At 45.3% G+C, this 27,797-nt stretch overlaps 1 protein-coding gene across 1 annotated transcript in view; it reads left to right on the forward strand.

The window, feature by feature from the left end:
* The first annotated feature begins 820 nt into the window (after positions 1-820).
* The window catches only part of LOC129707713 (von Willebrand factor-like), an 84,258-nt gene continuing 57,281 nt past the window's right edge, over positions 821-27,797 (forward strand). The window contains 20 exon segments of the mRNA XM_055652939.1: positions 821-957; positions 1,188-1,245; positions 1,573-1,746; positions 1,829-1,931; positions 4,919-5,127; positions 5,836-5,960; positions 8,229-8,442; positions 9,521-9,643; positions 9,737-9,848; positions 12,012-12,058; positions 13,563-13,699; positions 13,784-13,922; positions 15,755-15,855; positions 15,932-16,127; positions 17,621-17,836; positions 18,657-18,897; positions 20,536-20,630; positions 23,241-23,401; positions 23,482-23,559; positions 23,562-23,587. Coding sequence (XP_055508914.1) covers positions 1,188-1,245; positions 1,573-1,746; positions 1,829-1,931; positions 4,919-5,127; positions 5,836-5,960; positions 8,229-8,442; positions 9,521-9,643; positions 9,737-9,848; positions 12,012-12,058; positions 13,563-13,699; positions 13,784-13,922; positions 15,755-15,855; positions 15,932-16,127; positions 17,621-17,836; positions 18,657-18,897; positions 20,536-20,630; positions 23,241-23,401; positions 23,482-23,559; positions 23,562-23,587 — 2,555 coding nt within the window. The 5' untranslated portion in view covers positions 821-957.

Consider the following 27,797-nt stretch of genomic DNA (forward strand, 5'->3'; position numbering starts at 1 on the left):
ATATGAGGGGGAACTTCTTTACTCAGAGAGTGGTAGCGGTGTGGAATGAGCTTCCAGTGGAAGTGGTGGAGGCAGGTTCATTGGTATCATTTAAAAATAAATTGGATAGGCATATGGATGAGAATGGAATGGAGGGTTATGGTATGAGTGCAGGCAGGTGGGACTAAGGGGGAAAAAAAGTTGTTCGGCACGGACTTGTAGGGCCGAGATGGCCTGTTTCCGTGCTGTAATTGTTATATGGTTATATGGTTATATGGTTATAAACATCATCTGTCCACTCCCTCCACAAATGCTGCCTGGCTCGCAGAGTTGCTCCATTGCGGTGAATTTCGGTGTCTTCTTGTGAAGACAGAGCAATTCATAGAGGACAGGAACTGCGGGATAATTAAGCATGGAACACGGGGATTCCAGCCTCTGCAGTTCCACGTGTTGCAAAATGTTTACAACATACTGCTTTTACAAGTCCTATTGCAATAAAGACTAATAACCTGTATAGAAAAAAAGGTCGTTCACGATCATAGGAGCATCTCAGCATTTATCAATCAAACAAAGTACCTGGCAAAAACATAAAGTGTGAAGTGTATCCCAGTCTCATAACCGAAGTCACAGGGGAAAAATACTGCCTTAGAAGTGATGTGAAGTTTAGCTTTTGCTAACTCTGTCAGTGCTACTACATCCAGTTTCCTACCATTGTTTTCTTTTGGGAAATGAGCACTGTGCAGTTTCTTTTCAATCTGATACCATAATTTTAACACCGGATGTCCCCGCGTTTCCATGCATAATTATCCCGCTTTTCCGGTCCTCTATAAATTGCTCTGTTTTCACAAGAAGACACCACTGTTCTTGGAAACGTTATCCCATCCACTCCCCACTCCCCCCACCGAACATGCCGATGTGACGTTGTGGTGAGCTCGGTTTCATTCTGGACCCTGGTCATTCTTCGCAGCAGAAGCCAAGGTAACTGCAGCTTAGACTCTGTGCAGCAATGAGGGGAGCACTTTAAATGGGAGAATATTTACTCATATCTCAAAGCACAGACATGGAAGTCTGGAGAGAAATGAACAGGACTACTTGCGACAATTTATTTTTGGAAGGGGCTTTGGGAAGGGATTGTCGACTACATTGCCTGTCCATGGGGAGATGCTGAATGGTGTTTTGCTAACTGTATGTCTCTGGGCTTTCCACAGATGGTGAGCCGTTACCTGCCAGTGCTCCTGGTCTCCGCCTTCGTGGCCCTTACACAAGGTAAAGCGGGCAGTTAACCTCTTAACTGAAGCGTAGTGTTGATATAACCTCAGTGGGCGACACATCAAGGCACATTTGCTGAAAAATCTATCTTTAGGCCACGGGCGTACTGGTGGTGACTTATTCTGAGAACTATTCAACTTGCAACAGACGTCTTCATAAGTTATAGGAACAGAATTAGGCCATTCAGCCCATCAAGTCTACTTCGCCATTCGATCAGTCTTGCAGGGGGTGGGAACGGGACTGGGGGGGAGCGGTGGAGGGGGAAGGCGAGCGAGCGAGCAGCTGGAAGTGAATGCTTTGCACCTTCTTGTGTCCTTTGAACAGAGCAAGGGGAAGCATCGGTGGCCCAGAACCAGGGCGAGCGGCATCAGAGCGCTCGATGCAGCCTCTTCGGACAATACCGCACCCACACCTTTGACGGCGGCTTCTACGAGTTTCCAGGGCAGTGCAGTTACAAATTGGCCGGCGACTGCGTGAAAAACTCTTTCTCGCTTTTAGGTACGTTAAACCTTGCATTCATTGTGACTTTGTGAATGTGACTTCCAGCTGTTTGATAAGTGACGTCTCCCGTGTGTTTCAGGTAACTACCAGACTGGGAAACGGAAAAGTATTTCTTTATTTCTGGGCGATTTCTTTGAGGTCACCCTTACTGTAAAAGGAGAAGCGTCTATGGGCAAAAAAAGGTAAGGCCCCTTGATAGTGCACTCCCTGGGTACTCTGGCTCTGCTTTAGTGATTGAGAACGTGCTTGGCCTGCGGTGAGGAGAGCCCTCGCAGCCAGATCTTTCTTGCACCGTCAGAATCTCACTACCAGTGCACGCTGCTCTCAGGACGGCTGCTATGGAGAGGAGACAGCTGCCCACCTCTTCACTGAGTATGGATTTGCAAAGAGAGTCTGGAGAGGTTTCTAAGGGTACATGTCACGGTTCATGCCGAACAGCTCCGTAACAGAAGCCTCTCTGATTTACGGACTGTATCCAGGGGCACATTCAGACAGACGCCAAGTGCTGCTGGAAGGTCATCAACTCGGTGAAAGATGCTCTTTGGTCTGCCCGAAACCTGTTGATCCACCAGCAGAGCGAGATGTCTGTCAGGGAATGTTGCCAACTGGCCCGCTGCAGACTGCAGGAATATGTGCTGAGGGACACACTAAAACTCGGTGCAGCCAATGCCAAGCCTCTGTGAGGGAGGACTACAGTCTAGTGAACATGGGGGCAAAGTGTGGTGGAGACACCTCTCAAACGAGGGAAGAGATATCACCCCAAGGGGCCATGTGAGTGGCAAGGGTGCCGGGTATAAATGATATTATAGTGAATACTACCAAATACAATGCAAGTACAGCCACTGAGAATGTTAGAAGTTTTGCACAGTACACTTTTTACTTTGAATATAGTTTATTTTAATTTTTGTATAGAAAGGGCAGCCCTTTACTATTCGCTTTGCAGGTTTCAAATTAAATTTACAGCTGCAAAAATACAGGGCCAGTCATGATTTTAGAACAATGCGACGTTGTTATATCTCGGGGAAAGTGTGGCCAGACTCAAAAGGGGGCGCCACTGTGGTGCAGTGGTAGAGCTACTGCCTTAGAGAGTCCGTACGTTCTCCCCGTGACCTGCGTTGGTTTTCTCTGAGATCTTCGATTTCGAAAAAAGTAAGCATGCAGGTACAGCAGGCAGTGAAGAAAGCGAATGGCATGTTGGCCTTTATAACACGAGGAGTCAAATATAGGAGCAAAGAGGTCCTTCTGCAGTTGTACAGAGCCCTAGTGAGACCACACCTGGAGTATTGTGTACAGTTTTGGTCCCCTAATTTGAGGAAGGACATTCTTGTTATTGAGGGAGTGCAGCGTAGGTTTACAAGGTTAATTCCCGGGATGGCGGGACTGTCATATGCTGAGAGAATGGAGCAGCTGGGCTTGTACATTCTGGAGTTTAGAAGGATGAGAGGCATTCTCATTGAAACATATAAGATTGTTAAGGGTTTGGACACCCTAGAGGCAGGAAACATGTTTCTGATGTTGGGGGAGTCCAGAACCAGAGGCCACAGTTTAAGAATAAGGAGTAAGCCATTTAGAACGGAGACAAGGAAACACTTTTTCTCACAGAGAGTTGTGAGTCTTGAATTCTCTGCCTATGAGGGCGGTGGAGGCAGGTTCTCTGGATGCTTTCAAGAGAGAGCTAGAAAGGGCTCTTAAAAATAGTCAGGGGATATGGGGAGCAGGCAGGAACGGGGTACTGATTGGGGATGATTGTCCATGATCACATTAAATGGCAGTGCTGGCTCGAAGGGCTGAATAGCCTAGTCCTGCACCTATTGTCTATTGTCTATTGTCCCACTCTCGAAAGACGTACAGGTTTGTAGGCTAATTGGCTTGGTATAAATGTAAAATTGTCCATAGTGTGTGTAGGGTAGTGTCAAAATGCGTGGACTCGGTGGGCCGAAGGGTCTGTTTCTGCGCTGTGTCTGTAAACTAAACTAAACTAAACCCAAACTAAAAGTGAAAATCGGCAGCAGGAAGGTAAAATCTCTCCAAAGGGACAAGGAACTGTTGTGCAAAAAAGTGGTTTGTTAATAAACTAAACTAAACTGGGCACCAGTAATGATTACAAACTAAACTGAAGTAAACTAAACTATCCAACCCATTGTCACTCGCCATTAACTTCAAAATTAACTGCACGGCCGATCTGTGGGTTAATTTGAGGTTTCTCCTTTGCAGATGCTGAATGTAGAGTCAAAGAACTGCAGATGCTGGTTTATAGAAAATGAGATAAAGTGCTGGAGTAACTGAACAAGTCATGCTGCCTGACCTGCAGAGTTACTCCAGCACCTTGTTTCCTTCACTGAATGTAGAGGATTGCAACAGACCCTCTCCCCGGCTAGAGTGTGGTCCTGACCTCCCACCTACCTCATTGTAGACATTTGAACCATCTTTAATCGGACTTTATTAGACATTTATGTTACATCTTTACATTAAATGTTTATCCTTTATCTGTGCATGTGGACGGCTTGAATGTGCAGTCTTTTCTTTGACTGGATAGCACTCAAAGAAAAGCTTTTTGAGGTACCTTGGTAGACGTGCTAATAAACTAAATAAGCTGAACTAAACATAATAAAATGAACTAAATTAAAATAATTTAACTCTGCGGACCATTGAGGCATCGAGGACAAAGCCGGAAAGGGTGCAGAGAAGATTAACGAGGATGTTGCCAGGGTGTGAGCTACAAGGAGAGGTTGAGTAGACTAGGAGTCTATTCCTTTGAGTGCAGGAGGATGAGGAATGATCTTATAGAAGTGTAAAAAATCACAAGAGGAATATATCGGGTAGACGCAGAGTCTCTTGCCCAGAGTAGGGGAATTGAGGACCAGAGGACATAGGTTTAAGGTGAGGAGGAAAGATTTAATATGAGCCACAAAAGGTGGTGGGTGTATGGAATAAGCTGCCGGAGGAAGATTGAGGCAGGTACTATCGCAATGCTTTAGAAAACTGTAGACGGGTACATGGATAGGATAGGTTTAGAGGGATGTGGGCCAAATGCAGACAGATGGGACTAGTGTTGTCCGGGCATGTTGGTCGGTGTGGACAAGTTGGGCCAAAGGGCTTGTTGCACCGCTGCACGACTCTACGACAATGCTTGTGCAGTCTGTAACCCAGTCTACGTTGGTCTCTCTAGGGTTGAGCTGCCGTTCACACTCTTTGGCGTGTTCGTCGGGACAGAAGCGGGCTACTTCATCATATCGAGTGACGAGCATGGCTTCACCGCCCGCATCGATACCAGCGGAAACGTGGACATCGTGTTGTCCAAAAAACATTCCAGTCGGACATGTGGCCTCTGCGGCAACTACAATGATTTGCCCCAGGATGATTACACGACTCAAGAAGGTAACAGAGAGATTGTTCATGAGCAGCCGTCAGCGTTTCAAAGATCATGAACAGACACGAGCCACTAGTCAAGATAAGGTTATTGTCAGACGCACATGTACGGTGAGGTACAGGTACAATGAAAATCTGGCTTACACCAGCATCACAGGCACAGAGACCCAGACACCATACAGACACATAAAACACAACTTACACGTAATATTCCGCAAGAAATTGCAAAGAAAAGGCGAAGACATTAGTGTAAAAAAACAACATTTTTGAAAACATGATTAGAAAAACATGTTCTCGGTGAGAGGTGGTCCATGGTGTTCCGTTGTTGATAGGATTAGGATTAAGAGCCTGATGGTTGTGGAAATGTAACTGGTGCTGTTGAATCTTAAGTCCTTTGTGCCTCCTGCCCAACAGTAGCAGCGAGAAAAGGGCACGGCCCAGATGGTGGAGATCCTTGTGGATAGATGCTGCCTTCTTGAGGCAGAGCCTGGTGCCCATGCTTACATAGTGGGCAGGGCTGTGCCTGTGATGGACTGGGCTGAGTCCACCACTCACGGAGTCCACCTTGTATTCTTGTGCGTTAGAATTACCACGCCAGTACCCTGATGACTCTATGACTCTTTAAAAAAAAAAACTGTGCCGTTTCGTCAGAAGGAGATTGGAGTTGGGGAGCTCCTGGTTCTCGGATGATGAAAATGATCGTTATTTTTCTCTCAGGTTTCCAGGTGGAGAGCAGCTATGATTTTGCCAACTCTTGGTCAATGGGAGGTGCTGAGGAGATGTGCAGCAGAGTGTCCCCTCCCAGTAAAACCTGCAGCCTGTCCTCGGAAGCGGTGGAAAACGTGAGTTCCGATAGATTACAAGCACCCTTCCTGTAATAATGTTGAATCATTACCATTGGAGAGAGCCCAGTTGGAAGAAGCAATTTGTTATATATTCATGGGTTCATGAGTTCTACGAACAGAATAAGGCCATTTGGCCCATCGTCTACTTCGCTCTTCAATCATGGCTGATTTATCTTTCCCTCTCAACCCCATTCTCTTGTCTTCTCCCCATAACCCCAGAGTCTCCCACTAGTGAAAACATCCTCTTTACATTCATTCTATCCAGGCCTTTCACTATTCAATAAGTTTCAATGAGGTCCCTCATCATCCTTCTAAACTCCAGCGAGTACAGGCCCAGTGCCTTCAAACGCTCCTCAAACACAAACCAATCATTCCTGGGATCATTCTCGTTAATGATCCTGGTTTTGTCTCATCGGGGAAGGTTGGAAAGAGACACAAAGAACTGCAGATGCTAGAATCTTGAGCAAAACACAAAGTGCAGGAGTAACCCAACAGGTCAGGCAGCAGATAGGCACAAAAAGCTGTAGTAACTCTGCGGGTCAGACAGCACTCTGGAGAAAAGGAACAGGTGGCGTTTTGGGTTGAAACGCTTCTTCAGACCACACTAGGCCCACAGGATTAACATTTGAAGAAGGTCAGGCAGCATCTCTGTGTGGAGGGAATGGACAGACAACGTTTTGGGTCAGGATCCTTCTACAATTCTACAAACTTGACTTCAACGGAAAGTTTGGACAGGCTAGGCTTGTATCTGTTGGGCTCAGAAAACTGAGAGGTTGAACCACTAAACAGTGGAATCGTCACCAGTCTGGATGTTCAGAAGATGTTTCCTACACTGGGAGAATTTAGATTTAAAGGCAATTGCTTAAGAATATTTAACACTGAGAAGATACCTTTATCTCTGAGAGAGATGGCTGTGATTCATAGTCATCGAGTCACGAGGCACAGAAACAGGTCCTACAACCCAACTTGCCCTTGCCAAGGAAAATGCCCCATCTACACTAGTCCCAATAGCCCGTGTTTGCTCCATATCCCTCTAAACCTTCCCTATCCAAGTACCTGTCCAAAAGTCTTTTAAATGTTGTGACAGCACCTGCCTCAACTACCTCCTCTGGCAGCTCATTCCATATACCCACCACCCTCTGGGTGAAAAAGTTGCCCTTCAGGTTCCTTTTGAATCTTTGCCCTCTCACCCTAAACCTGCGTCCTCTTTTTTTTATAATTTCACTAACTCGGGAAAAAAACTGTGTGCGTCTACCATGCGTATTCCCCTCAGCATTTTATCCACTTCTATAAGATCATCCCTCAGCCTCCTGCGCTCCAAGGAGTAAAGTCCAAGCCTGACCAACCTCTCCCTAGATGTGAAGGCCTCGACCCTTCAATTATAATCCACCTGGAAATTCCAGTTGGATGACATTTTCATCACCTCTGCACTCGTTAGAAAAGTTGTCCATCAGTTCTGCAAGTTTCCATGTTACGGATCCAATTTTATCTTGCAGTGTCTGCAGCCACGGAAAATGGGAGTGTACTGACGAGGATGAATAGAGGGGTGAATTGGAGGACCAGGGTCGATAAGAGGAGAGAGTCAGGGATAGAGGGGAGTGCAGGTTGCATGGAATTTGAGAATCCAATGTTCATGCCATTGGGTTGGGTTGTAGTTTACATGGGCTGTGAATGGTTATCATGAGTAGCTTAGTTTAGTTTAGTTTACAGAAACAGATCCTTCGGCCCGACCAGCGTTTCCCATACACTAACGCTATCCTTCACACTTGGGACAATTTACAATCAGCCTACGAACCTGTACGTCTTTGGAATGTGGGAGGAAACCGGAGATCCCAGAGTAAACTCGGGCAGGTCACAGTGAGAACATACAAACTCCATACAGACAAGCACCCGTAGTCAGGATCGAACCCGGGTCTCTTGTGCTGCAAGGTAGCAACTCTACCGCTGCGCCACCGTGCTGCTCTGAGTAGGTGGGAATGTGGAGTTGTGGTTACAGTCAGGCCAGTCATGATTTTGTTGGATGGTGGAGCAGGTTTGAGGAGCTGGGTTGACAACTCTTCCACCATATCTGCATGCTATTGTGCGCCTGTTGGATTTTGGACACAGTACAATGTCCTTTATTGCTCTTCATATGTTCAATACATACAAATATTGAACTTAATGGATATAATGATACAATCAAAAGTGCATATGTGAAAGTGAGGCACATATAGAGAAAGAATCCGAAACCACGCTTACTTGAATGAAACTGTTATTTGATTGTAGAACTTGATGGGAAAGTGTAAAATGCTCAAAACGGACCAAATATTCAGAGCGTGTAACGCTGTTGTGGATCCAGAGCCGTTCATCGCGAGTTGTGAGGATGACATTTGTCACTGCGAAGGAAAGGATTGTCACTGCCAAGCATTCCTGGAGTACGCAAGGTCTTGTGCTCATCAGGGCACAGTCCTCCAAGACTGGACTCGAGAAAGCGACTGCTGTAAGTTCAGAAAAGATCACCTGTTCTCTATTTATCTTCCCACAACTATGTAATTGTTAACTGGAAAAAAAAAGAGTAACTCGACGGGCCAGCCAGCATCTGTGGAGGGCGTGGATAGATGATGTTTTAGGCTGACAGCCTTTTTCAGATTCCTTCAGGCCCTTCCTTGTTTCTACTTAATTACTAACTCATCAGTTTTAACAAAAGATTATTTTAATATAACTAATGGTGAATGTTTGTTCTTTAGAATCCAGTGTAATTTAATATTTAATATTTTGAATTGCGATTTAGTGTTACCTTTACTTCGTATGGTATAAGTAAGTTACTTTTAAAGGCTGCTGGATTAGAATAACAAGATAATCTCATTAGCCATCAATTGAAAATTACAGATAGTAAAGTAGATCAGAAGGTTCAGGTTATTCCCATATTGTCATATCAAACCATTTTGAATTGTTAGTATATATAGCAGGTTGCACGGAAGTGCTGTGGTAGAGCTGCTGCCTTACAACACCAGAGGTCTGGGTTCTACCCTGACTATGGGTGCTGGCTGTAGGGAGTTTGTACCTTCTCCCTGTAACCTGCATGAGTTTCCTCTGGAATCTCCAGTTCCTCCCAATTTCCAAAGAAGTACTGGTTTGTAAGTTAAATTACTTGGTATAATTGTAAAAAACTTGTCCCTAGTGTGGGTAGGATAGCGTTCGTGTGATGGAATTGCTGGTTGGCGCGGGATCTGTGGGCCGAAGGGCCTGTTCCGCACTGTGTCTCTAAAGGAAAGTAAACTAAACTAAACTGAGCTAAAAACAACTGTATTGTTGTCAGTAAATAATACATGCAGCATTTATTCTCACAGTAAAGAAGTCCCATAGAGTGTAAATATATCGTGCGAGACTGGAGGACTTTGGCTAGGATTTGAAGGATCTCCTTCCTGTATTCTGCTGCATTGGGAGCCTGCTAAACATTATGTTGTATTGACTTCCCAATTCCTAGCCAGCCATGGACGGATTATGGGCAGAGGTGTAGTGTGTCCAGATGTATTGCACTTGTACCGTTTTACACAGGACTTTTTTTATTTAACTAGCACTGAAGTGTCCAGCAAGGATGGAATATCGCACGTGTGTGCCGCCATGCTCCAAAACATGCAAGAGTTTAAACATCAATCATCTGTGCAACAACCAATGCAGGGATGGCTGCACTTGTGGAGGTATTTGTTTACGCTCCTCACATCAGATGTTCAGCAAATGTGAAGCCTGAAGTATCTGCGTTTTATGGGACTGATCTGGTGTTTGGATTTCAGGTGGGAAGGTGCTGGACGGAGACACTTGTGTGGTCTCTTCCGACTGCTCCTGTATGCACATGGGGAAGAAGTATCCGGCTGGCTCCAGTATCTCCCAAGGCTGCCATGAATGGTTAGTGCTGAAGCTAATGTCCACAATGACCACAGTGGGAAGCTTGGTGATGGGGTGCATCAGGCCAGCAGTTGGATGTTCCAATCAAGCATTACTGATCATTGAAAACGGACACAAGGCTCACTCTCTTTCCATGCATGTTGTATTAATCCTGGAGCCTGTTATTCTGTAGTTCCCTGCTCTTCCATACTCGTGCCTCTACTTACCCTACTGTACTCCCTGGTTGTCTTTATACAATGTAGGAAGGAACTGCAGATGCTGGTTTACACCGAAGATAGACACAAAATGCTGGAGTAACTCAGAGGGTCAGGCAGCATCTCTTGATAGAAGGAATGGGTGACGTTTTGGGATGAGACCCTTCTTCATACCCAAGTATTTAGTTTAGCATTTGGAGATACAACATGTGAACGGACCCTTCAGCCCACCGAATCCATGCCGAACATCGATCACCCGTTCATGCTAGTTCTCTGTTTTCCCACTTTCACATCCACTCCCTATGCTTATATTTAAAAAATATTATATTTTACTTTCCTTATTCAACTTACGTTAGTGACTATATACCTAAATGTCATAATATCTTACATATCCGCCCTAAATCATTGATTATATATTGAAAAGTCTATCATTGATTGGTTAATGGTCTTTAAAAGGGAACTCTGCAATTAGTTTTCTCCAGATAAATTTGTTTCAGCAATAGTTCAATATTCCTTTATTGTCACGTGCACCCTGAGGTCCAGTGAAATTTGATTTTAACATACAGTCATACCAAATAAAGCAACGATACAAATTTACATAAAAATCAAACATAACCAGCCACCACAGCGTTGTGTGAGAATCCCTAGGGCATACAGCATATGTGGAGACCCACAGCCATCAGCCCAATGTCCGGGCCACACACGCGCTCTTCAACGTGATGTAACAAAATTGCACCGACCACTTGTCGCGCTCTCTGCAGTTCCTATCCACCCAACCAGTCAGAAAGCTGTCCGCGCTCGCACCAGATTCCAGGAGCGAGAACCCCCGTATTGGGGCGATCGGGGTGGTCGTAGATCCTGCAGCTGGTGCTCCCAAAGCCAATCCCTAACAAAGGGACCGCCAGATCCACAATGTTAGGACGGACATACGACATGGAAACAGTCGCATATCCGTCGAGGAGATTTAAAAAATAATTCCCCACCCCCCCCACCACCCCTCACATAATACAAAAAGTAAAGATTAACTAAAACATACAAATAACGCGGACTAAAAAATCAATGAAGAAAGGGACAAGACGAGGATGCCACTCACGGCGCCACCTGGTGGAGCAGTGTCATCACTGACAGTACATTTTGTTTCAATTCTGATAATGTCACAAGAGGTTTTTTTTTAGCAGGAGTTTCCTCTGTGCCTTCAGTTACTCTACAGCATAGAGTAGTACCGTTCCTTTAACTTTATGCCCGTGTTTTGCACATTATGTTCAGAGGTGAGACTGCGGAATGGATGCAGAGATACAAAGTCATGGAGTCATAGAGTGATACAGTGTGGAAACAGGCCCTTCGGCCTAACATGCCCACACAGGCCAACATGTCCCAGCTACACTTGTCACACCTGCCTGCGCTTGGTCCATGTGCCTCCAAACCTGTCCTATCCATGTACCTGTCTAACTGCTTCTTAAATGTTGGGATAGTCCCAGTCTCAACTACCTCCTCTGGCAGCTTGTTGCATACACCCACCACCTTTTGTGTGAAAAGGTTACCCCTCAGATTCCTATTAAATCTTTTCTGCTTCACCTTAAACATATGTCCTCTGGTCCTCGATTCACCTGCTCTGGGCAAGAGATCCTGTGCATCTACCTGATCTATTCCTCTCATGGTTTCATACATCTCTCCAAGATCATCCCTCATTGTCCTGCACTCTAGGGTATAGAGTCCCAGCCTATTCAACCTCTCCCTATAGCTCACACCCTATAGTCCTGGCAACATACTAAATCTCTTCTGTACCCTTGACAGCTTGACAAAACCAAGTCTATTGCTCACTGTTGGTTCTTCCAGAACCCAAACCTTCAACTAAAATCCACTAGGAAATTCCAGTTTGGATGACATTTTCAGCCCCTCCGCACTCGTTAGAAATGTTGTCCATCGGGTCTGCAAGTTTCTATGTTACGTTTGCAATTTTATCTTGCAGTGTCTGCAGCCACGGAAAATGGGAGTGTACTGACGAGGATTGTCCAGGTGTGCTTTCTATTTTATCATGAAGGTTGTAAAGTCTGAATGCGTTCAGTTGATGAGAGGCAGTTTTATTCACTCTCTTGTAGCCAACAGCTTTTTTAGTTTAGCTTAGAGATACAGCGCGGAAACAGTCTCTTCGCCCCACCGAGTCCGCATCGACCAGCGATCCCCGCACACTAGCGATCCCCGTACACAAACTAGGGACAATTTTACATTGATACCAAGCCAATTAACCTACAAATCTGTGCATCTATGGAGTGTGGGAGGAACCGAAGATCTCGACGCCAACACACGCAATTCACAGGGAGAAAGTACAAACTCCGTACAGACAAGCACCCAAAGTCAGGATTAAACCCGGGTCTCTGGTGTAGTAAGGCAGTAGCTCTGCCGATACACCACCATGCCGCCCTTAGTTCACAATATGAATTTTAAAAGACACATTTGACCCGTTGGGAACAGATGGAGCCAATAATGGCTTTACAATGTGCGCAGAACAGTACAGGAATGGGCCCTTCCCCCGACACTGTTGGTGAAAATAAATATGGAGATTCTAAAATAATCCAAGGACACTCATTGAATGTTTACCAAGGGAAGGCGGGAGCATGAGAGTAGCTGTATAGATGTAGCGACCCAGCATGAACTTGATGGACCGAATGGTCTCCCTACCCACGGCCAACTTCCTCTGATTCTCTTGTGCCTCACCTATCCGGTTGCAATGTCCTTGTACACATCTACAAGTGTTTGTTCCCTAAATCGGCAGCAAAACTAACAGTGTGTTTTTCAGTTCTCTGCCTCATGAAGGTAATGCTGAAATGGATGATCATCTTGCATCAATCTACCTGACACGTTTAGAGTCACATAGTCATGCTGTATTGAAACAGGCCCTGTGGCCCAGCTTGCCTATGCCGACCAACATACCTATCCACACTCATCCCACATGCCCGTGTTTGGCCCATATCCTTCGGAACTGTCATATGAGGAAAGATTGAAAAGAATAGGCCTGGAGTTGAGAAGGATGAGGGGGATCTTATAGAAACATATAAAATTATAAAAGGAGTGGACAAGCTAGATGCAGAAAAATGTTCCCAATGTTGGGCGAGTCCAGAACCAGGGGCCACAGTCTTGGAATAAAGGGGAGGCCATTTAAGACTGAGGTGAGAAAAAACGTTTTCACCCAGAGAGTTGTGAATTTGTGGAATTCCCTGCCACAGAGGGCAGTGGAGGTCAAGTCACTGGATGGATTTAAGAGAGAGTTAGATAGAGCTCTAGGGGCTAGTGGAGTCAAGGGATATGGGAAGAAGGCAGGCACGGGTTATTGATAGGGGACGATCAGCCATGATCACAATGAATGGCGGTGCTGGCTCGAAGGGCCGAATGGCCTCCTCCTGCACCTATTTTCTATGTTAAACCTTTCTTATCCATTTATCTGTCCGAGTGTCTTTGAAATGTTGTCATTGTACCAGCCTCAACTCATTCGTCTGGTGATATTTAACTTTCTCGCAATTAGGGGAATGTTTTGTCATTGGGCAATCGCACTTCAAGAGTTTTGATGACAAGTATTTCACGTTTGCTGGGACGTGCCAATACTTGTTGGCCAAAGACTGTGAGGGGGACACATTTGCAGTCTTTATCGAGAAAGTGCAGGTACAGTTGACCGTCACTCTCACTCGGTTTAATGATGAAGGATGTTTCTCGGCAGTATTCAGTGCTCTGAACTTTCTTCCCTAGTGTGCAGATGATCCAGACGCTGTTTGCATACGATCGGCCACTCTGAGGTTCCTGGAGCTGGAGAACATGAACATTAAACTCAAACATGGCGGCAGAGTCTCAATAAACGGCATGGACATACAACCACCACTAATACAAGGTTTGGACCATTATTATCAATAATTATGACCAATTATTAAGCATTATTACCAATAGACATAGTGTTTGATAAGATTCAAAGAGTCTCATACAATGAAAAAATCTCTTCTGTTACTGTTCGATTATTCATAGAGTCATGGAGCGATACAGCACAGAGATCGACCCTTCGGCCCACTGAGTCCATGCGGACCATTAACCACCCTTTACACTGATCTTACATTCATCCTATTCTTTTGAAAATCTCATCTCATTCTTTGAGTTTAGTTTTTGAGTTTAGTTTAGTTGACTTTATTGTCACATGTACCGAGGTACATGAAAAGCTATTGTTGCGTGCTAACCAGTCAGTGGAAAAACAATACATGATTACAATTGAGCCATTCACAGTGTACAGATACATGATATTCTCATCAACTCAGCCAGATTCCACCACTCACCTACACACTAGAAACAATTTTAAAAGAGGGCCAATTATCCTACAAACTCTCACTTCTTTTGGGATGTGGGAGGAAATCGGAGCACTCGGAGGAAACCCACAGAGAGAACGTGCAAACACTGCACAGACGGCACCCGAGGTCAGGATCAAACCCGGGTCTCTGGTGCCGTGAGGCAGCGACTCTACTGCTGCGCCACTGTGCAACCCAGACAACCTGCTGCAACCTGCCACTGTGCAACCCAGATGGGCTGAAGATGTCCTGGTTGGGTTGCTCCTGGGCCTGGCCAAGCTGGCCATCCGCGAGTCACGGCGCCAGGCGGCGGAGGGCTCTACCCGAGCCAGCTGCCTGCCCCTTTTCCGGGGTTACGTCCGTGCCCGGGTGGGATTAGAAAGGGAATACGCCCTGTCTGTGGGCACCCTGAGGGAGTTTCGGGACCGCTGGGCTCCGCAGGGTGTTGAATGTATCCTCAATAAGGATTGTATCATAGTTGTATAGTAGTTTATTATGGATACATGTTTGTATTGTATTATGGTGGTGGGTTCTGGTTTGTTTTATTGTAGTGTAAATATTATTTTTAATAATTGAATAAATTTTGTTGTTAAAAAAAAAACAAAAAAAAAAAACTGTGCAACCCAGACAAGCCAAAAGAAAACGAGATCCGTTTTGCTCTATCCCTCTTCCAGGTTTGCTTTTTTTGCGTTTAAATCATTAACCAGGTATATCTGTAACTACAGTGCACTCTTGCCCATTTGCTCCTCTCTAGTGGGGCCAACTAACATGTTTTCTTCTCATCTACACCCCACCTCCACATTGAACGAGGTTACACGGAGCTTCAAGCTGTGAGGTTTAAGAAGCGGGTGATTTACTGCCCCTGAGATATTAGATGAGGTTTGGAATCTACACATTGTTGAAGAAAGGACCTGCAGATGACGGTTTACAAAAAAAGGATACAAAATGTTGGTGTAACTAACTCAGTGGGGCAGGCAGCATCTCAGGAGAACATGGATAGATGATGTTTCGGGTCGGAACCCTTCTTCAGACATATTGTGTTGGACAATATATCAACTACCTGGACAGGATGTATGATCCAAAATGTTTCTTTTGTTTTGTTTGAAATGTACGATGGTTTTGATTGCTCTAAGCTCTGAGTAATTGAGACAATGCGTGTTTGACAGAGGAAGCACTGACATCTTTGGATGTTGTTGAGCACAACACGTGAAAGAGAAGCACACAGAATAAAGACAGCTAATTCCAGTGGAAAAGCTGACATTGGTATGCAAATAATGAGTTTAGTTCAGAGACGGGAGGCGTGCTGGTTACTTTTCACAACAATGCTTTGTTTTTAATGAGACGATTTTTCTCAGTGTATCCATTCTAATTGAGATGACCTTTCCTACAGGAAGCCTTCGTATTCAGCACACCGTTCTGTCATCAGTTCGGGTGACATATGATGACGATTTTCAGTTTGACTGGGATGGCTACGGGAAGGTGAATCTGAAGGTACGGCCAAAGCATACAGGCTTCTATCAGACCCAGTCGTCTGCTGGCACTGAACTAACTCGCACCTTTCTTGTAGCTGGGCTCCGTGTACACCGGGGTAACCTGTGGCCTCTGTGGAAATTTCAATGGCAATGAAGGCGATGACTTCCTCACACCATCCGGGCTTGTTGAACCCGAAATGGTCAACTTTGGGAACTCCTGGAAGATCAACGGAGGCTGTGCCGACTTGAAACAGATACATGCCGACCCTTGCAAGTTAAATCCCCAGAGAGGTAAACAGGTTTTGTTGCGGTTTTGGAGTGCCGCTTCTCATTCAATATGGACATTGTAATATTTTCTCTGGCAGTTAAGCCTACTGAGGAGTGAGGATGAATGGTAAATGCAGAGAGGTTCTGGGGGAGGGGGGAGAGGGGAGGCAGAACAAATACAACTAGGCTTCCCTCAACTCTCTCTAACGTGGATATCTACGTTTAGGAGAAAGTATTTAATGTTACTGTGGCACGTTATCCCTTCCTTTTCGGAATAATTGAGGTCTTAAAAGAAGCTCCGTGACTAATCTGGTGATCGATGCAAAGTCTGTCAAATAATTTACGGAAACAGTTGCTAAAAGGAGACAATGAGTGTCATCACCGTAATCACATGAAGCAAACAGAGCTGGCTGCTGGCAGCTCAAGCCTTTAAACATTAAATTTAAGTTTATTATTATAGTCATGTACAGTGAATAGCTTTGTTTTGCATGCTACCCATTCAGATCAGATGTACCATACATAAATACAATCGTCAAACTCAAGTACAATAGGTAGAACAAAGGGGAAGATACAGAGTGCAGCATATAGTTCTCAGCATTGTAGCACAGCGGTTCCAGAGACAAAGTCCAATGTCCGCAATGGGGTAGAGGTGAATCGGACAGCACCCAAGCTTATGGAAGACTATTCAGAAGTCTGATAACAGAGAGGAAGCTGCTCCTGAGTCTGGTGATACCTGCTTTCAAGCTTCTGTATCTGTACGTGACATTAGTACGTGACATTAGTACGTGACATTAGTACGTGACATTACTGATTGTGGATGATCAGCCATGATCACATTGAATGGCGGTGCTGGCTGGAAGGGCCAAATGGCCTACTCCTGCACCTATTGTCTATAGTATAGTAACGCGCTAGGCTATCACTAGAGATCAGACTGCAGCCTGCACTGCTGACGATAGCAGCACCATTCTACAAACAGCAGGGACCTTTAGTTAACTGCGATAGATAACGTTCTGTAATTAGGACATTTCAGGTCTATGATTACAAACATGAAGTCACCTCTTTGGATAGTACAGATTGACAGAGTGGAGCACAGTGTTGATAATATGGCTCTGAGCAGTAGGATGTCTAACTGTGTTAGTGGTGTGGAAGAGACACTTAGCACCTGCTGTAAGAAAACAAAACCTTTAATAAAATAGATACAAGGAATTGCAGATGCTGTTTTATGCTGATGAGGCCGACAGTAATTCTTTGTTAGACACAAACTGCTGGAGTAACTCAGCGGGTCAGGCAATATCTCTAGAGACCATGGATAGGTGATGTTTTGGGTCGGGACTCTTCTTCAGACTCAGTCTGCCTGTGCATTTGAAGAAGGGCCTCGACCAGAAACATCCCCTGTCTACGTTCTCCTGAGATGCTGCTTGACCCGCTGAGTCCCTCCAGTGCTTTGTTTCTTTCAATGTTGTGGACGTTCAACAGATTAGTGAGCAGTCATTGGGATGTTTGCCTTTGCGTTTCAGTGAGGTACGCGGAGGAGGTGTGCTCGGTTCTGCTACTGACTGAGTTTGTGCCGTGCCACCATGAAGTGAGCCCTGCTCCTTTCCTCAAGATCTGCCACTACGACGTGTGTGCCTGCTCCAGTGGCAACCAGTGCCTCTGCTCTGCCATCGCCAGCTATGCCGCCATGTGTGCCAGGAGAGGTGTCCTTATCAACTGGAGATCGCCCGACTTCTGCGGTGAGTCCCTCACCCCTTCCCATCCCTTTCCCTTTTAACAATGACGAATGAAACACAACGTTACCCAGCATTATAGGAAACGTTGCATTCTCGGGGGTCACGTCACAGTACGTAATGCAACAATTTTCATGCAACTTACCTGTGGGTAAACGAGAGAATGCTTTTGCAGTCAATATTCTTAGTTTAGTTTAGTTTGGAGATGCAGCGTGGAAACAGGCCCACTGAGTCGGCACCGACCAGCGATGACCAGTTCACACTAATTCTACCCTGCACATTAGGACAATTTACAGAAGCCAATTGACCTACAAACTTGCACATCTTTGGAGTGTGGGAGGAAACCGGAGCACCTGGAAAAAGCCCACACGTTCAAAGGGAGAACATATAAACTCCACACAGACAGGCTTTTAGATAGGCACATGGAAGTACAAGGAATGGGAGTTTGTGGGTCATTTATAGGCAGATGAGATCAGTTGAACTTGGTTTCATGTTCGGCACTAACATTGTGGGCCATTCCTGTGATGTGCTGTTCTATGTTCTCTTTAGTTTTGTTTCTTGTCATGTGTCGTGAGGTACAGTAATAAGCTATTTTGTTCTTGCTATCTCGTCAGTTGAAGGACCGCACATGGGTGTCAGGGGTTATGAGGAGAATGGGGTTGAGAGGGGAAGATAGATTAGCTATGATTGAATGGCGGAGTGGCCCATTTCTACTCGAATCACATAAGCTTGTGATTGCGGTCAAGCTGTCCCCAGTGTGTAGACACACGATAAAAGGAGTCATGTTCCATATAACCATGTTTTCTTTCTCGATATGTTCTGGCAGAGATGAGCTGTGCTGACGGGCAGATTTACGAGCAGTGTGGCACTCCTTGTAACCAGACCTGCAGATCGCTGTCCAGCCTGGATACAGAATGCACTGAGTTTTGCCTGGAAGGCTGCTACTGCCCCCCTGGCCAGTATGCCAATGAGGAGGGTCAGTGTGTCCCACAGTCAGAGTGTTCCTGCTACTTCAACGACGAGATCTACAAAGCACACGAGGAAATCACATTTGAAAACGTCATATGGTGAGATAAGTGGAGTGGAAAACAAAGTTTCTGAACCTGCCGTCTGAGAAATTTTAACTGAAATTTCAGATGGAATTCTATTCTTCGGGAGACACAGTGTTATAAATGCCATGTTATTTTGCAATTGACCATATTCAATTCTCATTAAACCAATCCACTGACAGCATTAGGGGCGGCACAGTGGTGCAGCAGTAGACTTGCCATCTTATAGTGTCAGAGACCCAGGTTTGATCTTGACTATGGGTGTTGTCTGTACGTAGTTTTCACATTCTACCCGTGACACATGGGTTTTCTCCGGGTGCTCCGTTTTTCTCCTGAACGCCAAAGACATTCAGTTTGAAGTTAATTGGCTTCTGTAACAATTGTAGATTGCCCCTAGTGTGTAGGATAGTGCCTCTGTATGGGATGATTGCTGGTCGCACGGACTCAGGGAGCTAAGATAGACACAAAAAGCTGGAGTAACTCAGCGGGTCAGATTGCATCTCCGGAGAAAAGGAATAAGTGACGTTCTTCAGACTGTATCAGACTGATACTTTACTGTATCTTGTGGTGCTGGCTCGAAGGGCCGAATGGCCTATTCCTGCACCTATTGTCCATTGTCTATCTCTAAAGTAAAATAAAGTCTATTAAAACAACAGTAAGAAGTAGTAAGTAGTAAATCCCCACAGGAGATACTGTCTTGGGCAGTGAATGGGTGTGATATTGGCCCTACACGTGGTCAAACATCTGGTTGGCCCCAGGATACAATCATACTCTGTGCATCCGCTGTGGCATTTGAGTGCATTTGGATTTTAAAGCCAGATAACCACATTTATTTCTAAAATTGAGGATCAGTCACTGTGAAGCATTCTCAGGTTACACAAAAAAGCTGGAGAAACTCAGTGGGTGCAGCAGCATCTATGGAGCGAAGGAAATAGGCAACGTTTCGGGCCGAAACCCTTCTTCAGACTGATCGGGGGCGGGGGTGGGCGGGGACAAGAAAGGGAAAAGGAGGAGGAGCCCGAAGGCTGGGGGATGGGAGGAGACAGCAGGGGGGCTGAGGAAGGGGAGGAGACAGCAAGGACTAACAAAATTGGGAGAATTCGATGTTCATGCCCCCGGGATGCAGACTCCCCAAACGGAATATGAGGTGCTGTTCCTCCAATTTCCGGTGCTGCTCGCTGTGGCCATGGAGGAGGATCTGTGAAGCATTCTCAGATTGTTTCACACTTTGTCCTGCTTGGACTAGTTTGCTTACTTCTAGTGTTTGAGGGCGACACAGTAGCGCAGTGGTAGAGCTGCTGCCGCACAGCGCCAGTGACCCAGGTTCGATCCTGACCTCGAGTGCTGTCTGTGTGGAGTTTGTTGGGAGTTCTCCCTGTGGCCGCGTGGCTTTCCTCCAGGTGCTTCGGTTTCCTCCCGCATCCCAAAGACGTGCAGGTTTGTAGGTTAATTGGCCATCTGTAAATTGCCGCTAGTGTGTAGGGAGTGGACGGGAAAGTGGAATAATGTGGAACTAGTGCAAACAGGTGGTTGGGGTGGAGTCATGGGCCAAAGGACCTGTTTCAATGCTGTGCCTCTAAACGAAGCACAACTGATGGTTGTAGTGTTTCGTCTTGACTTATCCTTAAGTTTCAAACCTTCTGTTTTCTATGACAGTTACTGTGAGGATGGTGTGATGCATTGCAGCTCAAACGATGTGATCCATAATTATCCACCAAGCATGTTCTCAGACGATGAAGTGGTTGGCAGAGGTAAGAGTTTGTGTTTAACACTTCCCTGGTATTTGCTGAGTATTTGAGGTTGGAGTTATATCAAAAAGCCCAGATATTTGTAGCACCACGGCATGCAACCAACCTTCCCGGGAATATATTTTATTTGCTGACTCTGACATTCATAAAAATTCACCACCTTGATATTCAGTCTAACGATGGAAATCCTTCATGGAGTGGACTGGAAATTGGTGAGGAAGGCCACAGCTGGAGTATTGTGCTCAGTTTTGTTCACCCTGTTATAAGAAAGATGTTGTTAAGCTCGAAAGGGTGCAGAAAAGAAGATGTGGCCAGGTGTCGAGGGGCTGAGCAAAACGGGGAGGTTGAGCAGGCTAGGACTTTATTTCTTGAAGTGCAGGAGGATGAGTGGTGATCTTATAGAGGTGTACAAGATCATGAGAGGAATAAATAGGGTAAATGAGGACAATGGAAAGCAGAGCTAGAGTCCATACATCTGACGTAGGGACTTATCCAGGGATGAGTTCCAGAGATGAGTATAGGGCCAGGGAGATGGCGTCAGCCATGGACCTGTTGTGGCAGTGGGCGAACAGCAGTGGGTCCAGGTTACCATATGATATGATACGATAAAAATTTATACATCCCCGGAAGGAAATTGGTCTGCCAACAGTCACAACACACAAGGTACACTTGCAATTAAAAGTGCAAAAAAAAGGGACTAGCGACCGTTGGCTGGCTGCCGTGTGCACAGCGTCTAAACAGAACAAACCGGATCGAACAACAAACAAACACAGGCTTATCCCCTGGGCAGAGGATTCTAAAACTAGAGTGCCCCCCCCCCCATGGGCCTGGCCCCCATTTTTCTTCACCGTGGTCCCCCCACACGGTCACCCTCCACAGCCAGGGTGCTTGGTTTACTGGATTTAATATATTCCATAACAGAGAGACAAGGAACTGCAGATACTGGTCTACAAAAAAAAAACAAAGTGCTGGAGTAACTCAGCAGGCAGCATCTCAGGAGAACATGGATCGAAGGTGTTTCGGGTTGGGATCCTTCAGGGAGGGAAGTCTGAAGAATGGTCCCAACAATTGTAAAGAAGGCACATCAGTGACTCTACTTCCTGAGAAGATTACGGAGATTCGGCATGTCCAAGTGGATTCTCCTAAACATCTACAGGTGCAAGGTAGAGAGCATTCGGCAACTTGAACGTCCAGGAGCGAAAAAGACTACAAAAAGTTGCCCAGTCCACTGCCCAGTCCATCACCGGCTTTGACCTCCCCACCGTCGAAGGGATCTATTGTAGTCGCTGTCTCAAAAAGGCAGCCAAAATTATCAAAGACCCACACCATCCTGGCCACACACTCATCTCACCACTGCCATCAGGAAGAAGGTACAGGAGCCTGAAAACTGTAACGTCCAGGTTCAGGAACAGCTACTTCCCCACAGCCATCAGGCTATTAAACAACGAATAAGCTCTAAGCTCTGAACTGCAAAAGATTATATTATTATTTAGTTATTTGCACTATGTTTGTTATTTATTGAACTTTTTCTTTCTTTTTTCCCCGTTATTTACAATGTTTACATATTCACATATTCTGTTGTGCTGCAGCAAGTAAGAATTTCATTGTCCAGTCCAGGACATATGACAATAAAACACTCCTGACTCTCGAACCCAGAACATCACTTATCCATGTCCCCCCAGAGACGCTGCTTGACCTGCTGAGCTACTCCGGCATATTTTCTCTTATTACATAAGTGCAGTATGTTATATTATTTATTGAGTAATATACGCTATATTCACTGGGATCGTCAAACTAAAGTTCACGCGGAGACATTGTGGCTGATAGTTCGTGCCCACATCAGTCCAGTGAATGCTTAATGCTATCAGTCATCTTCCATTATGTTTAGGAAGGAACTGCAGATGCTGGTTTACACCGAAGATAAACAGAAAATACTAGAGTAACTCAGTGGTACAGACAGCACCTCTGGATAGAACGAAACATAGACACATAGAAACATAGAAAATAGGTGCAGGAGTAGGCCATTCGGCCCTTCGAGCCAGCACTGCCATTCAATATGATCATGGCTGATGAACCAAAATCAGTACCTGCTTTCTCCCCATATCCCTCGATTCCATTAGCCCTAAGAGCTATATTTAACTCTCTCGTGAAAACATCCAGTGAATTGGCCTCCACTGCCCTCCGTGGCAGAGAATTCCACAGATTCACAACTCTCTGGGTGAAAACCTTTTTCTTCACCTCAGTCCTAAATGGCCTACCCCTTTTCCTTAAACTGTAGCCCCTGGTTCTGGACTCCCCTAACATCGGGAACATTTTTCTTGCATCTAGCCTGCCCAATCCCTTCAGAATTTTATATGTTTCAAATGGGTGACATTTGGGGTCGAGACCATTCTTCAGACTGTCTTGACCATAAAACGTCAACCATTCCTTCTATCCAGAGATGCTGCCTGTCCTGCTGAGTTACTGCAGCATTTTGTGTCTATCATCCATTATGATGTTGTGTCTATTACGATCCTGTGTCAAAGGCTGGTGATAATTTGCATGGTTAAGATAGCATGTAATTCCCAAGCTCTGTTTTTAAGTAGTTTTGACTGAACCGTGATTTTCCCTCAGTCAAGCGGGACACGAGTTGCTCTCCACCCATGAGAAGATTTGATTGTCCAGAAGATGACCCGACAGCGAAAGGCATTGAATGTATGAAGATCTGCCAGAACTATGACTTTGACTGTGTGAGCTCAAGGTGCACGTCCGGCTGCATGTGCCCTCCAGGGAAGGTGAGAACCATAACTCACACAGTGACCCAGTCCTCTGACCAAGGTGTAGATACATACCTTACATATTGTCTCTACTTCAGGTCCAGGTGGGGACTATGTGCATCTCTCCAGAAATGTGCTCCTGTCGACACGAGGGCAAGGAATATGGCCCTGGAGAAAATCTATACAGAAAGACTGCAATACCTGGTAATGTATTTTTACTCACCTTCCTTAACACAGACTTGTTCACTGCAAATTATTGCCAGGATGTTTTTGGATATAAAACAGTTTAGTTCAGTTTACTTTAGAGATACAGCATGGAAACAGGCCCTTCAGCCCACTGAGTCCACACCAACCAGCGATCACATGTACACTAGTTTAATTTAGTTTATTTTAGAGATACAGTGTGGAAAAATGCCCTTCGGCCCACCGAGTTCGTGCTGACCAGCGATCCCCGCACACTAGCACTATCCTGTATACACTAGGGACAATTTACAATTTTACCAAGCCTACAAATCTGCATGTCTTTGGAGTGTGGGAGGAAACGGGAGCACCCGGAGAAAACCCACACAGGTCACCATGAACTGCCCTTTGCCTGCGAGCGGAGATATAGAACGTAGAACATAGAATATGGATCATAGAACAGTACAGCTCAGGAATAATGTCTGTGTCAAACATGATACCAAATTAAACTGCACAAGGTCTATATCCCTCCATTCCCTGCCTGTTCCAGTGGTGGTCTAAATGCCTCTTAAATATTGCCATAGTATCTACCTCCACCACCACACCTGGTAACACATTCCAGGCACCTGCCACTCTCTGTATGAAAAGGCTTGTCTTGTAAATGTCCATTTAAACATTTCCCCCTCTCACATTACAGTCATGCCCTCTGGCCTTTCACATTTTCACCCGGGGACTGTCTACCTAATCTGAGGAAAGACATTCTTGCCATCCTAATCTGAGGAAAGACATTGTTGCCATAGAGGGAGTACAGAGAAGGTTCACCAGACTGATTCCTGGGATGTCAGGGCTTTCATATGAAGAAAGACTGGATAGACTCGGCTTGTACTCGCTAGAATTTAGAAGATTGAGGGGGGATCTTATAGAAATTTACAACATTCTTAAGGGGTTGGACAGGCTAGATGCAGGAAGATTGTTCCCGATGTTGGGGAAGTCCAGAACAAGGGGTCACAGTTTAAGGATAAGGGGAAAATCTTTTAGGACCGAGATGAGAAAAACATTTTCACACAGAGAGTGGTGAATCTCTGGAATTCTCTGTCACAGAAGGTAGCTGAGGCCAGTTCATTGGCTATATTTGAGAGGGAGTTAGATGTGGCCCTTGTGGCTAAAGGGATCAGGGGGTATGGAGAGAAGGCAGGTACAGGATACTGAGATAGATGATCAGCCATTATCATATTGAATGGCAGTGCAGGCTCGAAGGGCCGAATGGCCTACTCCTGCACCTATTTTCTATGTTTCTACCCTATCTATGCCTCTCATAATTGTATAAACATCTGGATCTGGATCTGGATGTGGATGTGGATGTAATACGCTGCAAAGCTCTAGATAGAGCCTCACTCAGCACTATGATGGTGGTGGACATGCTAGTCAAGATGGAGATGCTTTTGGAGTGTATGTGTTGATATTTTGGAGATCTCTGATGCTGGCTGGTAGGGTATTCCAATCCCTTGCTGTCTTGAAGAAAAATGAGTTAGAAAGTGCTAATGAAGTGCCGTGCGGAATGAAATAATTTCCAGGTTGGCAGCTTCTGGTTGACATGCCGATGGGTGCTTGGGTTAACTAGATGTGCTCCTTCATCTTTAAATCAATAATGGTATTCTTGATCTTGTGGAATGTTGTCAGTCTGACAAACTTGCGATGAGTAGTAGGTGGATGAAGTTTAAGGTTCTTTATCATGCTGGAGACTGAGCTCTGCCACTTGTAGTTGTTAGATATGAACCTTGCTCCACTGTTCTACACCGTCTGGATCTTATTGATCTATCAGGTTTCCCCCTCGGGCTTGAATGGAAATGTCGTTGTTTGGAGTCTGCAGTAGTGGACCTAGTGAAAGGTGATGTGAATTGTGGTGTGGGGTTGGTGAGAGTTAGAGGGAGGTGGGCTTTGCTAGAGGATGAGGGTAAATCAAGACTCCCTCACCACCATCAGGAGTATTCTCCCACACATGGTCTGACGAGAAATCCACCAGTAGGCCTCTGCTCAGACCTATAACTAAGGTTACAGTCACAGTGGCGCAGTGTTAGAGTTGCTGCCTCACAGCATCAGAGACCTGGGTTCACTCCTGACCTTGGGTGGCGTCTGTATGTAGTTTGCACGTTTATCTGTGACTGCGCGGGTTTTCTCCGGGTGCTTCAGTTTCCTCCCACATTCCAATGATGTGCGGATTTGTAGGTTAATTGGCTTCTGTAAAATGTCCCTAGTGTGTAGGATAGAACTGGTGCGAATGGACGATCACTGGTTGTTGCAGGCTCAGTGGGCTGAAGGACCCATTTCCACGCAGTAACTCTAAACTAAACTAAACTGTTCTCACATGCATCATAAGCTAACATACAAAGATGTCCCACTCACTTTCATCCTCTTGAGCTTTTGTATCAATATGAGCAGGTTAACAGTGACAAGACACTTTGAAACCATAGTAGATTACCCTCAGTTTAACTGACTCTCCAGCTTGCTTCAGGGAGTTACAACTAGGGTGTAGAAAGAAATTGCAGATGCTGATTTACACTGAGGATAGAAACAAAATGCTGGAGTAACTCAGCGGGACAGGCATCATCTCTGGAGAGAAGGAATGGGTGACATTTTGGGTCGAGACGTTTTTCTTCAGCCCAGGGCTTGGCTCCTCATGTCCGCCCTGACTATCAGCTTGTGAGCCAGGACTGCCCGCATTGACACTGCACCGTGATGCGTGCGAGAGGTCTCCCTGTGTTTGAGCTGTGTTTGGGTATAAGCGGAATCACACATTTTTCTGCAGAGATGTGTCAATGCCCGCACAACACTGACAAAGAACGCAATCTGGCCTGCTTGAACTGAGATCACAAATGTAAACTTGACCATAAAATAAACACTAGAGCATGAATTTCTATAATATTAGCCAGCCATCAATTAATAGGAACTACATCAGAGAGAGTGTTGACAATCGTAACAAAGGAATGTCCATGTTTTTGGCCCGTATCGTTTTTCTGTCGGAATGTTTATTGAGTGAGACTGTGCTTCTTGACGTTCAGGAATGTTTTGTGGTACTTCCTGCCATTTGTTTATGCCTTGCAACAATTCCGTTTTCCAGATAATTCCACTATACTCTCTGAGCCAGTTGGCAAAAATACAATAAGCAAAAGATAGACACAAAAAGCTGGAGTAACTCAGAGGGATAGGCAGTATCTCTGGAGAGAAGGAATGGGTGAGGTTTTGGGTCTTCATACTCCATAGGGTCTCGACACGAAACGTCACCCATTCCTTCTCTCCAGAGATGCTGCCTGTGCTGCTGAGTTACTCCAGCATTTTTTGTCTATCTTCGGTTTAAACCAGCATCTTCAGTTCCTTCCTATACAATAAGCAAAGCTTAGTGTTGACCATCGACTATAATGTACTTTCATAAGATGTTCCGACAACCTCAAAAGTAGTCCAATTCTGTTTTGTCTCTGGATCCCAAATCACAAATCAATTACACTCACTTTTCCAAAAAGATGACATCTTGCAGGAAGTAGTCTATGTTAATTCCACATTACTTGTGTTTAATAAACAGAGAGATTGTCCAGCACCACCAACCTGGCACACGCTCCTTTCTATGATTTAATTTGTGCTGCAACAATATGCCTGGGTATATATGCTGTGCATTGCTAGAGGGCAGCCACTATAAGGTTTCATTTGTAGGAAGGACCTGCAGATGCTGGTTAAAACCAAAGATAGGCACAAAATGCTGCAGTAACTAAGCGGGAGGCAACATCTCCGGAGAGAAGGATGAAGGAATGAAGACGGTCTGAAGAAGGGTCTCGACCCGAAACGTCACCCATTCCTTCTCTCCAGCGATACTGCCTGTCCCGCTGATTTACTCCAGCATTTTGTGACTATGTAAGGTTTCATTTGACTGCTTGCAGCTTTTACTTTTCAAATGGCAACATTGTCTACCCGGTAGCCTGTCAGAACGCGAGCTAGATTAACATTGGTGGTTGTTTACCTTCATCTGAACATTTAATTAGGAACTTCAAAGCATATCACTGCCATTTTAATTTCTCGTAATTTTAGTATTTAATTTTAGAGATACAGTGTGGAAACAGGCCCTTCTGCCTACTGAGTCCATGCCTAGTCCTATCCTACACACTTACAGAGGACCATTATAGACCATCTACATTTAACCTACAAACCCACAAGTCTTTGGAATGCGGGACGAAACTGGAGCATC

The sequence above is a fragment of the Leucoraja erinacea genome, chromosome 22, assembly GCF_028641065.1.
Source record: "Leucoraja erinacea ecotype New England chromosome 22, Leri_hhj_1, whole genome shotgun sequence".
In the NCBI taxonomy this organism is placed as follows: Eukaryota; Metazoa; Chordata; class Chondrichthyes; order Rajiformes; family Rajidae; genus Leucoraja; species Leucoraja erinaceus.